General features: G+C 46.6%; 1 protein-coding gene across 2 annotated transcripts in view; it reads right to left on the bottom strand.

Annotated features, from left to right (window-relative positions):
• LOC128755895 (dipeptidyl aminopeptidase-like protein 6) overlaps nucleotides 1-14034 on the bottom strand; it is a 261376-nt gene that overhangs the window by 225091 nt on the left and 22251 nt on the right. The window contains exon 1 of one of the 2 annotated variants that reach the window (XM_053859999.1): nucleotides 6155-6276. The exons of the other annotated variant lie outside the window; for it this stretch is intronic. Within the exon in view, the coding sequence (XP_053715974.1) occupies nucleotides 6155-6205 (51 nt within the window). The 5' untranslated portion in view covers nucleotides 6206-6276. Of the gene's footprint in view, nucleotides 1-6154; nucleotides 6277-14034 lie in introns of those variants that run through there. 2 annotated transcript variants of the gene reach the window in all.

Raw genomic sequence — 14034 nt, forward strand, 5'->3', positions numbered from 1 at the left:
CAGACCACAGACATATTCTCTAGTAACATAGTGATATAAGATGACACACTGACACTTGGTCCAGATGGGACATAATCGGGACAAAAACAGCCATATTACTGTAATATCAGACCCCTGCTGTACTCATACACGCCACTTGTCAGCACAACAATCCGCTTCATCTCATGTGACACGTGAGAGGAGGTAAATATTGTCTGAGCTTATTCAGTCTCCTATTAAGATTTATGATCAGTAAAAGACAAACACGTCCTCAGTGAGATGAATTTGTTGCAGTGCAAGAGCCGACTAAATGCTCTGTCATTTAATTTTTTTCACATCTTTTCATTTCTCTTTTAGAATGTGATCAGAGCTTTCCAGCTTATGTCTGAGGTAGTGCCACAGAAGCAGAATAACAAACTTCACAAAGCTCTTCCAACAATATCGGGGGAACATTGAGACATGTCCTGGTCAAGTGAGAGACAAAACCTCGGCAGGACGTCCTCGGCGGGCACCGGGGCTTCCCCCCGCGCTCCAGTGTTGGTGACGCCGTGGTCTGGGTCGTTTTGTTTCATCTAGTTGCTCATGTCAGGGCGCCATTGTTAGTGTTCAGTATGTTACCAAAAAGAACAAAAATGAACTGTGAGTGAACTGAGACCACGGTAGCAAACTCATCTGAGTGGAGAATCCAGAGTCATTCGAGGGGCGAATGAGACGCCTTCGTGCGGTGCGTGAGGCCTGAGGCCCACAGATAGTCGTACTGTTATTCATGTGTGAATAAACACACAAACGTCAGTTGTCTGGTGAGTTAGCTGGTACCCAAAAACACATGTAAATTGAAGGTTTTCTCTGAGAACTGCAGTCAAATGTGAGCGCAAGAGAGAGGGACGGGCCATCAGACAGCACTATGGGTCTTATCTAGCACAGAGGTGGGCAATTCAATTTCCTAAAGGGCCACTTTAGAAACTGTAACTGTTGTGAGGGGCCACTATCAACAGAAAAAGCGATGACTGCAAAACATGATGTGAAAATATCCAAAACATATATTGAGTAACAAGGACAAAATGAACCTAAAAAGATTAAATGTAAGTAAAGATATTAAATGTATGTGTAAATATTCTAGGAAATCTATTGAAATATTTCATTTTATATGCACTTAATTTAAATATAAATCAACATAACTATGGACCGAACGCTCAAGATAAAAAGGAAAATTATTTCAAAATATATTTTCAATATTCCTTTAATGTATGTTGAGGAAGAGGGAAGAAAAACACAAAAAAATGGCCAATGAATAGAAGAAAATTGTAGTCTTCAAACAAGAACATGCTATATTTGCTGCTGAAGTGGTGGTGGTGACTTAAAGAGAAAGAACAGAAAAAAGCAGAAAAATTACAACGTATCTGTTATAGTTTTAGTCTATTTTAGTCTATTATTTGACGTCAAAAGGGCCACGAAAATACAGGCATTGGGCCGCATGTGGCCCCCGGGTCGCACTTTGCCCAGGTCTGTTCTTACACAACCAAAGAAGGAAAGCTAATAACTAGCGATGCCGTGGCTGAAACAATGAGTAAAACAATGCCACGTCAGCAATAACCAGCTCACGTACCTGCCCCCGATTTACTTCCCAAATGCTCTCGAGATGTCCAGAAAAATTGGTCCCAGAACCTGCTGATCGTCCCCAAATCGGGGACTGATGTGACAAACTGACACTCATGGATCGAGTCCAAGTTCAAATGAACTGTTTCACCATTCATACTGCACTGCAGCAGTGAAAGCCTCGGCCAAATACACCAGCCACAGATGACCATTGCACCGTAGGGACCCGGACAGGCTTCACTGACTAACTCTCCCCTGTGTGTAGTTACGACCTGGTAACTACTCATACATACTGTGACTCATACAGCAAGTGAAGTGGAATATTCCATGGACTATACGATAAAGTGCTTAACATTCACAGAATATTCCAGAGAAATATGCAGTTGTTCGACCGGGTGGTTTATGACTTGGTTAACAGGAAAAAAGACACTGAAAGTTGAAAATGAATAATAGTTTAACTCAAAGAAACGTGTTTTCACATCTACTTTTCAAAAACTAATGGTAAGATTTAGAGGATTATTACCACTGAACAACCCCAAAACACCAGTCGGTGAATATCCATGAAACCCGTAACTACTGTTGCCTCTCAAACTACTGAGAGCATCAAAACGCTGAGTCACTCTTCAGGGAGGGCAGGTAACCAGAGCCCAGGTGCCGGGAGAATCACAGCCAGAGAGCAGTGCGGAGCTGCCATCGATAAAGCAGCGCTCACGCGGAGGCAGACAAGCAGGGCGGCCGTGTGCTTCTGCACGCTCTGAAGCGGCGGAGAGGAGCCAGCGCAGCTATCGACGGAACACCTACACGCTGGCCCGCAGCCATCGGGTTTGTATCGGAAACACATTAACTGTGCAGCGGACCACCCGCTTGAGTTGGCCGGCCCTACGTCAAAATGCTGCTCCGCCTGGAGTCGGACCAGGAAGGAGCTGCCGAGCAGCTGTCGAGCAGATGGGAGCACCATCCTTCAGGTCGGGAGACGGAGGACATCTGCCAGCAGCCTCCACTGCTGACAGCAGGGCGTAGAGAAGAGAAAATGTTGGACTCTGCTTCTAAGGTCCTGACCACTGCGACGTCCGAGTTTACATGAGGGATTACGGTCATTTCACAACGCAGTATATCTGTTTTGAAAACAACACAACAGCAACACAAACAGATGAAGCTCCACGTCCAGACACTTCCTGCTTCTCTCTGACAGAAGAACATTGTTAGTACTTCTCTCTGTGATTTAGGAGGCATCACGCTGAGACACTAGCTTTGTGTTTCTCCTTCTGGGATTGTTGAACAGACAGACAAAGTTTGGAAAAGTAAATGATGTTACCTCCAGAGTTAGTTGAATTGACAACTGAGTCACTTTGTTTCTAGCATTTCGGCTCATACAGCAGCGGAGTGACCCCCAGATTCTAGGATCATTTTATCACCAAAGAGAGAACAAATCGCACCAGGCCTTCCTTTCCTATTGTCTTCGCCAGTGTATGGACCAAATGTGTCCGCTGACGGAATGTGTTCAGGCTATGACGTCACGTCCGACAGTCGCATTAACAACCAGGTGAAGTTTCAGATAAAGGATTCCACGGTACTTTGTACCACGTGCGGAACACTGTATTTTGTATCGTTCACCAAGCATATTTCCGTCAACAGCAAACGCCAACATTTAAAGTGTCACCAGACCAGGACGTAGTCCGGACTCTACGTGAAACGCTTGTTCATTAATGCACAGTGATTCCGATTTTTGTGCGACAGCTGGTAAAAGCAATAACCTGGACAGCCAATCACGAGGTGTACCGGCCGTCTGACCAGGAAGTGGAACCTTGTAGCTAAGTCCCTTGACACATTTTCCCCTCCACCCTTCTCACCCTGGTCACGGACTGTTTGTTCCTCTTCCCTCTGGCAGGAGGCTACGGTCCATCCAGACCAGAACCTCCCGTCCCGTCATACAGCAAAAAAAACCACATTTTAGGCATATAATATCTCGGTGTTCCTACGATATAAGAACTTCTGTCGGCCTCTCACCACAGTCCGCGTCAGGTACTGTGTGGCCCACCCCCTTGCTACGCTGCCTATCATTGTGATCTTAATCCATGAGTCTCACAAGTTGTTTTGTTATTCAGCATGACTTACCATTCATTTCAAAAGTCTTTGTGATCCCTCTTGTTTGTATCATTAGTCCCCGCTGGACTCTGATCTTCTCTCATTTGTTGACTTCAAACGTCCCCCCCGCCCCCCCGAAACCGCTCTTCTTTTTTCTTAACTTGAGGAATACTCATTTATTTTCGCAGCTCTGACCCGGACTGTGACACATTCTCATTAGCTTCCTTCACTAGTGCTTCGGGTTTTGCTCCTCTAAAGTAAAACAAACAGAAACGCGCGTCCTGCGCGAACCTGACTCCGGAGGTCGAACGATTCCAGGGACGTCAATAAAGCAATGGGAGCGATCGATACCCATCAGAGGAGCGTGTGCGGCTTGAATCCAGGGGCGACCCGAGACCTTCCTGAGCGACGGAGAGGTCGGGACAAAACAACGGCATGTGCGTTTCTGACGTGCCTTGGGGCTGCCTCAGCGGAAAATAAAGAAAGAAAGAGAACAAACCATTAAATGTCAAGCGTCTGCGGGGAGCCTGGTTTAAAGGCAGGGAGCAGGGCTGCTTGTGGAATCACATTATCTCCGCATGCTAACTGCATTTCAATTGCATCATGCATCGTCAGAGGGGAAATGATTTACAGACCACGGAGTCCTGCTCATAAACCCTCCTCACATCGTCCTTTTCTCCTCTTTGGTGGGTCCAGCCGCTCTGGCCGCCTCCCAAAAAGCTCTGTCCAGCCGGGATCCGCTCATCTGCTAATGGTTTCATACTTGATGTCAGCAGCTTCGTTGGGTGATCTGACAAAGGGAAGTGAAGTTACCAGCAAAGGTTGTGTTTCACGGCGACAGCAGCAAAAAAACGGAGCACATGTTGCCGGCCGAACCGCCATTGCAATAGTTCGATGAAGTTTGAAAGTGCGGAAAAGACACAGAAAAACCACTAGATTTAGATGAAAGAAACACACCTTCAACCACAAAGGAGCGAGTTTTACAGTAGCTACACAGGGTTGCTACAGTAAAACTCTCTGTCCAAAGAGGCTTTTAACAGGTCACACTGGCTCGCCTTTCTGGCAAACAGTGGAGTGACAATTCTATTGGCCTTCTATTTAGGAACAGACAGAGAAATAATCTTCAGTAGCACAGCAGTGGGAGCACCACGTCTGTTTCTTATTAAAAGATGAAAGGGAGAGACTCAAAGTCACCCTACATGTTAGTCTAAATGAATTCTGAGCCTTCAACCGAGTCAGTACACTATGTTTCTGGAGAGTGGGAGGAAACCAGAGTGCCGAGAGGAGGCCCACCCAAGCACATGGCAACCACACCAGGTCACTCCAAACCTGGCTGGACTCAAACCTGTAGCTGTACTTAAATCTGAGAAGGAAGGTGACTGAAAAAGTAATAATAATATAATCTCTTCAGCGTAAATACATATTCGTTTGAAGTGAAATCAAAGCTATTTTTCAGTTTAACAAACAAGGAGCGAGAACCAGAAGGAAGTGTATCATATCAAGATACATGATGATAAAGAGCAAAGACAATAACTCAGCGAACACCAATAGTGCATGACTGCGAATCATAATCCTGGAGAATGTTACTGGGCTAAGAAACAGTTTCCTACCAAAAAAAAAAACAACAGGAAACAGACACTTTCTGTGTCGCATCTCGGGATCATTCTGCGAGAACAGGCAAACATATACAGCAGAACATCAACGCAATTCAGGCGGCTCCTGTCGAGAACGCGACGCCACGACTTCAGCTAGAAGTTGAGATTAAAAACGCTGTAAACAGAATCAGAGTAGAAGTTTGCAGCTTCCCACTGACGGGGAATAAAGACCAGACCATGACTCCAGATCATCTGACAGGTAACATGAATGTGACGTCATTCATAGCTGGAACCTTCTTGAATATGGTGCAACCATGTTGCAGTACAATGAAGATCAGCAGATGTATATTACCATGTTATTACATCATCTACTCACATTATTTATGAACATAAAAACATCCTTTTGACTGAACCTTATTTAAAAAATGAATCCAGGTGATGCATCCAGAAGTAAAGTGAGACTCGGATGAACTGGGGGTCACTTCCCAAACTTAAGAAGTCGAGGTTATAACTGAGCGTCTATTGGACTGGAGCGATAGGTGTGAAGTTCTGGAGACGCCCTGCGGACCTGCGCCTCTGAGGGTGATGGGTAAATAATAAATCAAGTGTAATATTCAGTCCAAATAAAAGATTCAGAAGGCGATATGTGGACGGATATTAACTCGATACGCGCGCACACACACTCATATATCCATCCGCCTGCAGTCAGTTCGTATCACTTCTGCACCGCTGGATGAAATATTCAGAAGGTCACAGCTGACCCCGACCCCCGCGCTTGACCCCCACACAAGCAGATGGAACTTTCTCCAACTCCGCGACGGAGGCGCGGGACGGACGCGGAGCCGGAACCCGCAGGACGGACGGACCGGGATTTTAGGCGCAGTCGCAGCGGCTCTTACCAGGACGTTGCCCTGCATCTTCGCCGTCTCGATCAGACTCTTCTCCTTCATGCTGCCGCGGAGCTGGTCTCCGAGAGAGGCTCGCTTCTGCCGGGACTAAATCCGCGTCCTGATCCACAGGCACGACCCTGGAGTGTGCAGAGCCGGTGCGTGCGTGGGTGGGTGCGCTCAGGGAGGGACCTGGCTCCGCTGGAGACCCCACATCAGCCCGCTCCGCCAGCAGGAAACGACAGTCCACGCTTCCAAACGCGCGGTTTGATTTGCTGTCCGCGAGAAAGCGTCGATATAGGACGCCTTTTTTTCTGCGAGGAAGAGACTTCCAGCAGGATTTAGGTGGCTCTTCCCAGATATTTAAAGAAGAAGCCGTCACTCAAGTCAAATAAATACACAGTTATTTACAGTTGAAGAGCCCGCAATGAATATTATTTCAAACACCAAACACATTTCAGTGAGTAGGTGATTAAAAAACGTACATTTTCAAGTAAACTATTTGACAAAATATTGAATATGAGATTAATTGAGGGGCAAAACATCAAATATTTTCAGCAAATACTCTTAAAAACAGAGAGACAATAATTAAAATATATATATATAAATTAGAAGAATATTTCTGTTAATATTATCATAAACGTAACCATTGCAATAAATACATATATTAATAAATCCATCCATAAACACATACATAGTACAGAAATAAAAGTAGTTAAAATATTTAGGGAAAACTAGCCACTTTCTAATATAAAAACATTTATTTACACAATTATATTTTACATTTTTTTTTTGTGGATGTGCAAATTGATGAATTGATTTTAAACCGGCAACAAAAATATTAATCTAAAAAAGTTTTATAGCAACATGAAGTCTATTTAAAAAAAAAAATCTTCACCTTCAAGGCTAAATATTAGTCATTAGTCAACAGTCATATAACCGTACAAAATTAATAAACAAGAAGATAAATAAAACAAGCCAGAATATTATGTTGAAAAATCGTACAGGATGTGGGGGGAGAATAATGATTATTGGTTTAGATGGATTTTGTTTTAAATCATATTTAAAAACCTAAATGAAAATGTATGTATGTATGAATATTAATAAATGTTGATTTTCATCCATTATTGTACATTTTTCCTCCATTTCCCTCCTGATGAAAACTGCATTATTTTCATGTAGAACTAAGGGAGGTTAAGAAGAGAGTGCAGGCGGGGTTGGAAGAGGGGCGACACACCAAAACTGAATCATAACCCAAATGTACTACAGTGGTACCTCGGTTTTCGAACGTCCCAGACTTCGAACAAATCGGAGTTTGAACAAAAATTTTTTTGCTTCGTATTTCGAACGAAAATCCAGAACTCGAACGCCGGATAAACCATAATGTGTGCGGACCGATCAGCTGAGCCACGAGGCGCTTTGTTATTGTGTATTGTGTCCCGTTAGCTACATTTACTGACTGTTTCTTCTTCATATTGAGGTGTAAAACCTTTCCTGTCTCCACACTGGACCGTGGTAGAGTGTCACAGGGGAGGTGCTGGAGCGCTCACTCCAGGGTTTGATGTCCTGTTGTGGGCTGGAGCTGGGACAGGGATGAGGCCAGTCTGGGACAGAGCGTGACTTGGTTTATGACTTTGTCACAGCCAAACTGCACAGAAGCGCACATTCAGAGCTGGACACGCACCGGGCACCTCTTCACTTCTGGAGAGACGTCACTCCCTCGGCAACCCCTCCCACATGCAGCGGCCACACACATAGAGGAACAGCCACCTGCAGCACACACTCTACATTCACTCCTACAAAAGACTAGTTTAAGGCTTGGAACGCATCATTTCTTTTTCCATTCATTGTCATGGGAAAAATCCATTCAGATTTTGAACAAATCGCTTCTCGAATGGCCGTCTGGAAGGGATTGTGGGCGAGAACCCAGGTACCACTGTACGTCATTTTCTGCTGTCTTTCACCAATCTTCACCACTTTAAGAAAACTTTTGCAGATGCCTGTCACGTACAGATGTGATGACAAAGGGAGAGTCTTCAGAGAGCCACAACATCCGGGCGAAAAGCAGCAAGAGCGGCTCCTGTTGACTGAAGTGAAGATGAAGGCCTTCAAACATAAGCGCTCACTGATGATGCAGCCAGAACCCTGGACAGGTAGCGCCTGACTGTGAACTGAAGGCAGGTTGTTTCACACACACACACACCATCTCAGAGTGCTGAGTCTCATTATCTCGCCAGAGTGCGGGGAAAAACCAGCAGATGGACTGCTGACAGAAGAGGAAGCAGAGACACAAGCGTGGAAAACGTAGGAAGCAAAACGCCGTCTCAGCCCGACAGACTGGCAGAGCAGTCAGAATCAGCAGGTTGTTTACGCCTCTCCAAGACAACAACCACATCAGCGGCCCCTGAGGACGGATCTAACATCAGTGTTGGCAGCTGCCTGGTGGCAGAAAGGGCAGTCTCGCAAACAGGACGGCTGCCAGAGAGACACACACCGTGCCGCTCCGCTGGAGAGAGAATTTCTGCTGGAGAGAGGGCGGCCGCTGCCGCGTGTGCCGCCAACATCAACGGCTGGAAAAAGAAGTGGAGTGCACGCAGCCGACATGAGAGCCACCAGAGATGCTCGGGCGCCAGCATCTGCTCGTGACACGGAAAAATAGCGGTGTAAACACGACACTCGAAGGGTATTACTGGAGGCTGGGTGGAATTACAGATAAACACTCGCTGGATGCCACACAGCTGTGTTCAGAAACTCTCTACTCAACCAGCCTGCATTCAAGTCAGACCATTCACTTCAGCCTCCTCTGTTTTGGCCATTAAAGAACTCTCACCTCTTTCTTTCTTCATCATCTAGACACAACTTCATGTCCTCCTTCATCTTGAACTTCATGGTGCTTTTCTTGTTCATCTCCAACATCCTAGGTCCAACTTCCTCTCATCTCTCCACTAAACATCTGCCCTCCCTAGGTTCATCTCCAAACTTCCCCACCATGAAGGTCAACCCTCAGGACCTTCATCTCTGACTCCTCTGACTCTGACTCCAGAGTGTGTGAACCGTTCTTTGTGGAGTTTGAGGTGGAGGCACTGGTTTACTTTGGCACTCCTGTTTCCTCACACAGTACAAAGACATACCATTCAACCTGGGTTCTCGACCACAATCCGTTCCAGATGGCCGTTCGAGAAGCGATTTGTTCAGACGGGACACGTCTGCATACAGAGGCTGCGTTATACACAATTTCAAAGCGCCTCGTGGGTCAGCTGATCGGTCCGCGCACGTTATGGTTTTTCCGGCTTTTTTCGGGGGCGTTCGAGTTCTGGATTTTCATTCGAAATCAGAAGCAAAAAAATCTCGAAATTTTCATTCGAACTCTGATTTGTTCAAAGTCTGGGACGTTCGAAAACCGAGAGCGGTCTGTACAGACGTCGACTGCTGATCTGGACCTGTCACCCATTCGGCAGGTGGCGTGTTCAAATCCCAGCTAAGGACTGGAGATGCCTGGTGAGTCCACAACGGATTCAGGATCTGATCGTGTCCCCTCCAAAATGTTCCTAGAAAGAGAGACGAAACACCTTCATACAGCAGAGGAAGCAAGCCTGAGCTCCCCTCGTGTCACTCTGCGGTTGCAGCGTCAACAGCAGAACTTTCATTTGCGCTGTGACTCCTCCAGGCTGAGAGTCCCAGCCGAGCCAGGAAGCCTTGCAGGCAAGGGTGATTAAAACTCGCTCCAAATCCACGATTGATTGGCGAGTGTCCCCGGTGGAGCGAGTCCAGAGAGCGAGGCTCATTCCGGCGACGGCTCCCATCCAGGACAATAAAGTCGCCCGAGACCTTCGGAGCGCCAATCGATGGTTTCATTATCAACTTAATTACCTGCTGCTATGATGTCCTCCGCGCGGCTGTCATTGTTGCTTCTCCCCACGCCGGCGTCTCACTTCAGACACGTGAGGAACGCTACTAAAGCCGGGCCGGAACAGAACCTCGGGCCAGTGAAAAGTGAGCAAACACAAACGCAGTTATATGTCATTCATGTGCAAATGATTCTGTGTCAATGACACACAGCAAAGACAAAAATGAACCTCTCCCTCTCTTGTCAGGACGACTTTCTCCTCCATGTCTGATTCTGCCGCTCTAACAAGAGGCAATTTACTATTCTAGGACGACAATCTCTGACATTTTTTTGGCGGAATATGGTCAGATTGGGACGTTTTTGTCCCTTTACTCTGCCTCCGTGGAAACACTACACAACAAGAAACATTCATTTTCTGATCAAATCTTTTTGAATTCTTGACCACGGGGCAACAATGCCTTCATGCTAAACACTGTGCAGGCTGTTTATAGAAGCAAAACTTAACAAAGACAACCTCAGTGTCTTCATCCCTGACTCCTCTGAGTGTCTGAACCACGACTGTCCTGTAAGGCCTCTCACTAGCCAGCCACATACACCTTTTAGCTAGGAGGGCGTCTGGGCGTCTGCAAAACATGAAAAAATGGATTCTCGACGGTAGCGCCAGACTACGCTGGTATATGGCGGCATCCAGCAGGCAAGTTACAGTTGGGAATCAGGAGTCCATTTCTTCATGTTATGCAGACGCCCAGACGCCCTCCTAGCTAAAAGCCTCATATGAAATGTTCAATCTTTAACTCAGCAGTTAGGCTTGTGTCTCCTCGACACAGAGCACTCAAGTAACAACCGAGTGCTGACACCCACCATTCAAGATGCGTAGGTGACCAATTGTGAAATGATGCAAGAGCAGATGTCATGAGATCAGGTGTGAACTCTCACTCCCGACTTTCAGGCGGAAACAGTCTCCTGCGTTCACTGCTCTCAACTGTACATAAGTTCCACTGAAGGAGTCTATTTATACATTTTCTATACATTTGAGATCAGAGCGGGAGAGTTTGTCGGGACAGAAACAAAATAAAAATGTAGCCGTGGCTAGCACGTCGCATAAAAGAAAGACGGAGGATGGGGTGAGGTAAGCCGTGGGATGGTGCTCCTTTTATTCTACACCAAACAACAAGCCTATTGCTGCTTTTCGCGTCAGTATAGAACGCAAAAGTCCACTTTCCCAAACTCTAAATATTACACCGCGGGAGTGAGGACGGGTTGGACAGAACACAGCGAGTGGAAAGTTGTCCGAGCGTGAACTGCAGCCAGTATAAACTTGGGTTTACAAGCAGAATTACCTCAGTGTCTCCCGTGTGCCCTGAAAATATGAGCAAACCAATCCAAGACAATGATCTGGTATGACACAAACATGAAGTCAATACAGGATCATTTGGTTCTCATCAACCAAGGTCACTCGCTGGCAAAGAGACTAAGTTGCTTTGGACGCATGGGGAGGAGAGACAGGGACCGTGTCGGACTGTCAGCGATGGAAGTACCAGGAAAAAGGAGAGGGAGTCAAGCATCGAGGTTGTATATGAAGAGGTTAGGTGTGACTGAAGCACAAGAGGCTCAGGCAGTGTGAACTGTCTTGCTGTGGCAACCCCTGACAGTTACTGCCAAATAACTGCAAACTACAGGAGAACCACTCTCTCCACACATCTACACTGAAACATGAATAAACACTGACGTCACTGGGAGCTGTTTTCTCAAACATGTATCCTGTAACATACCATCCATGATCCAAAACTACGATTAAGACTCTGAAAGCAGAGAGTCTTAAAAGTGTTTCGAACGCCAGACGCTGGTGGCTGATCAGGATCACAAGCGAGAAGTCCCTTTTGTTTTTCTGTGGAACCAAGAAGAGTTTGAACTTTTGAAAAAACACCACAACATCAGTGATGTTTTCATCGTCATAATTACTGGTAAAACTGCTGAGAAGATATCAAGGTCTTCCATTACTGTCCAGACAAATACGGGGACGTCCAGGTCGGACATGCTTTTTAGTGAAGAATGTTGAGCGAATCCAAGTGGATCAATGCATGTATGGTTTTAGGGCATGACATATAACTACAGCTAAACCAATATCGTGGACCAAAAGCAACAACCATGTTTTTAATGGAAGTAATATCAAGGCATCTCCGAAACTTGAAAAAGGTTGGGAGGATTTTGAAGGTATTTTAACAAGCAAGCGAGAAACCCCCGGAGGCAGTGGTGTTTGTACATCAGTGCGGTGGAAGCACCTTTCTCAGTTCAAACGCAGCTCCGGGGTTTCGGCTGCAGGCTTCAGGCGCTAATAGAGGAGCGAAACCTGGATCTGCATTTGGAAACGTGACCATTAGCGAGCAGCAGGGAGCAAACGCTTTGCTGCTAACACCAGCAGCTCATTTACATCTCAAACGTTGGTCCAATTCTTCATGAGAGAACATGCGGCGCCGACTTCCCTGCTGGGGAGTCGCTCCATGACGCAGATAAGAGGTCGGAGCTGACCTTCTCCTCCCTGAACTCTCGCTTGTTACAGTCTCTAATGACTTCAGGAGCGGGTCGGGGAAAAAACTAGAGTTGAAAAGTCCACGTTAATCTGGAAGTCTGGGTGTTCCGGGGGTTGTATCGGTGGCACCTGCGCCACGTGCTGAGCTCGAGACGTCGGTAGCTAACCAGGGCTTCCAGGAGTTTCATCAAACTGTTGCTGGGGTCCCGGGTCATTTTCAAGTGTCAGACACGGGGGCCAAATCTGGCACACTTTGTCAGCTGATGTGGCCCCCAAGCTCAATCTATTTTGAAGACCACAAAAAAGACATCAGATACAGGTCGATATTGTGACTCACATAGACTACAGTGTTACAAGTGGACAGGTGAAGTTAAAGGAGGTGGAGGATTTGAAGTACTGAGGCTCAACTGTCCAGGGCCATGGAGGGTGTGAGAAAGAGGTGAAGAAGCGGGTGCAGGCAGGGTGGAATCATTGGAGAAAAGTGTCAGGTGTGATGTGTGACAAAAGGGTGTCGGCAAGGATGAAAGGGAAAGTGTCCAAAAGGGTGGTGAGGTCAGCAATGTTGTGTGGTTCGGAAACAGTGGCACTGAGGAAAAGACAGGAGGCAGAGCTGGAGGTAGCAGAGATGAAGATGCTGAGCTTCTCTCTGGGAGTGAGCAGGATGATGATAGGATCAGAGGGACAGCACATGTGCTCAGGTGTTTAGGAGACCAAGTCAGAGAGGCTGGATGGAGATGGTTTGGACATGTGCAGAGGAGAGAGAGAGAGCCAGTGCATCATGTCCACAGTTTTCTGATAAATAAGTAAAATGGACCCCTGTGTCGCAGAATTGCACCCCGGAACATGTCGAGAGACGACAGTGGGAGCGTCCATAAAAGTGAGGTTCAACTGCGGACGGCGGAGACTGTCCACGTTTGACCAGGAAGGTTGAAACTTCATCACATCACAGCAAGGCCACTTTCCTTATTCCCATGATTTAAACCCAGCAGGCGGATTAAAGCGCATTCATGTGGAGGAAGGATTTTGACCCTGCTAAACTATTTATGACGTCGTCCTCTGCGGCGCCCTTTTTATAAACACATGATTACGAACACCAGCTGGGAATTCATTGCAAGGTTGTTGCCACGAAGACAAAAGCATCCTGTGCTAAGTTAAGTTGAGAGCTCCGGTTTGGTTTGGAGAAAGAGCAAGAGTGACTCAAGAGAGCGCTGTGGTTCTGATGCTCACATTCTGGGATGGTCACAAGGCTCACGTGGTAGAGTTGCGCGTCATGACTCATCTGCGGTCTTATTTGTCTCTGCACGTCCATGTGTCCGCTGGGACGGGTCTTGCTGTGACCCGAGTCAACCTCTCCCATATATCAAGGTAGTACAAGGTAGTGTATCGTGAACCACATATTCGACTGTCAGGACCCAAGAGAACTCACACGAGTGTCTGGTTTCTACCCATGCTAGTATTGTTGTTGGGACGTGTGGCGACCAATTTATGATGGAAATGTTTCCTCATAATGCGACC

The sequence above is a fragment of the Synchiropus splendidus genome, chromosome 3, assembly GCF_027744825.2.
Source record: "Synchiropus splendidus isolate RoL2022-P1 chromosome 3, RoL_Sspl_1.0, whole genome shotgun sequence".
In the NCBI taxonomy this organism is placed as follows: Eukaryota; Metazoa; Chordata; class Actinopteri; order Syngnathiformes; family Callionymidae; genus Synchiropus; species Synchiropus splendidus.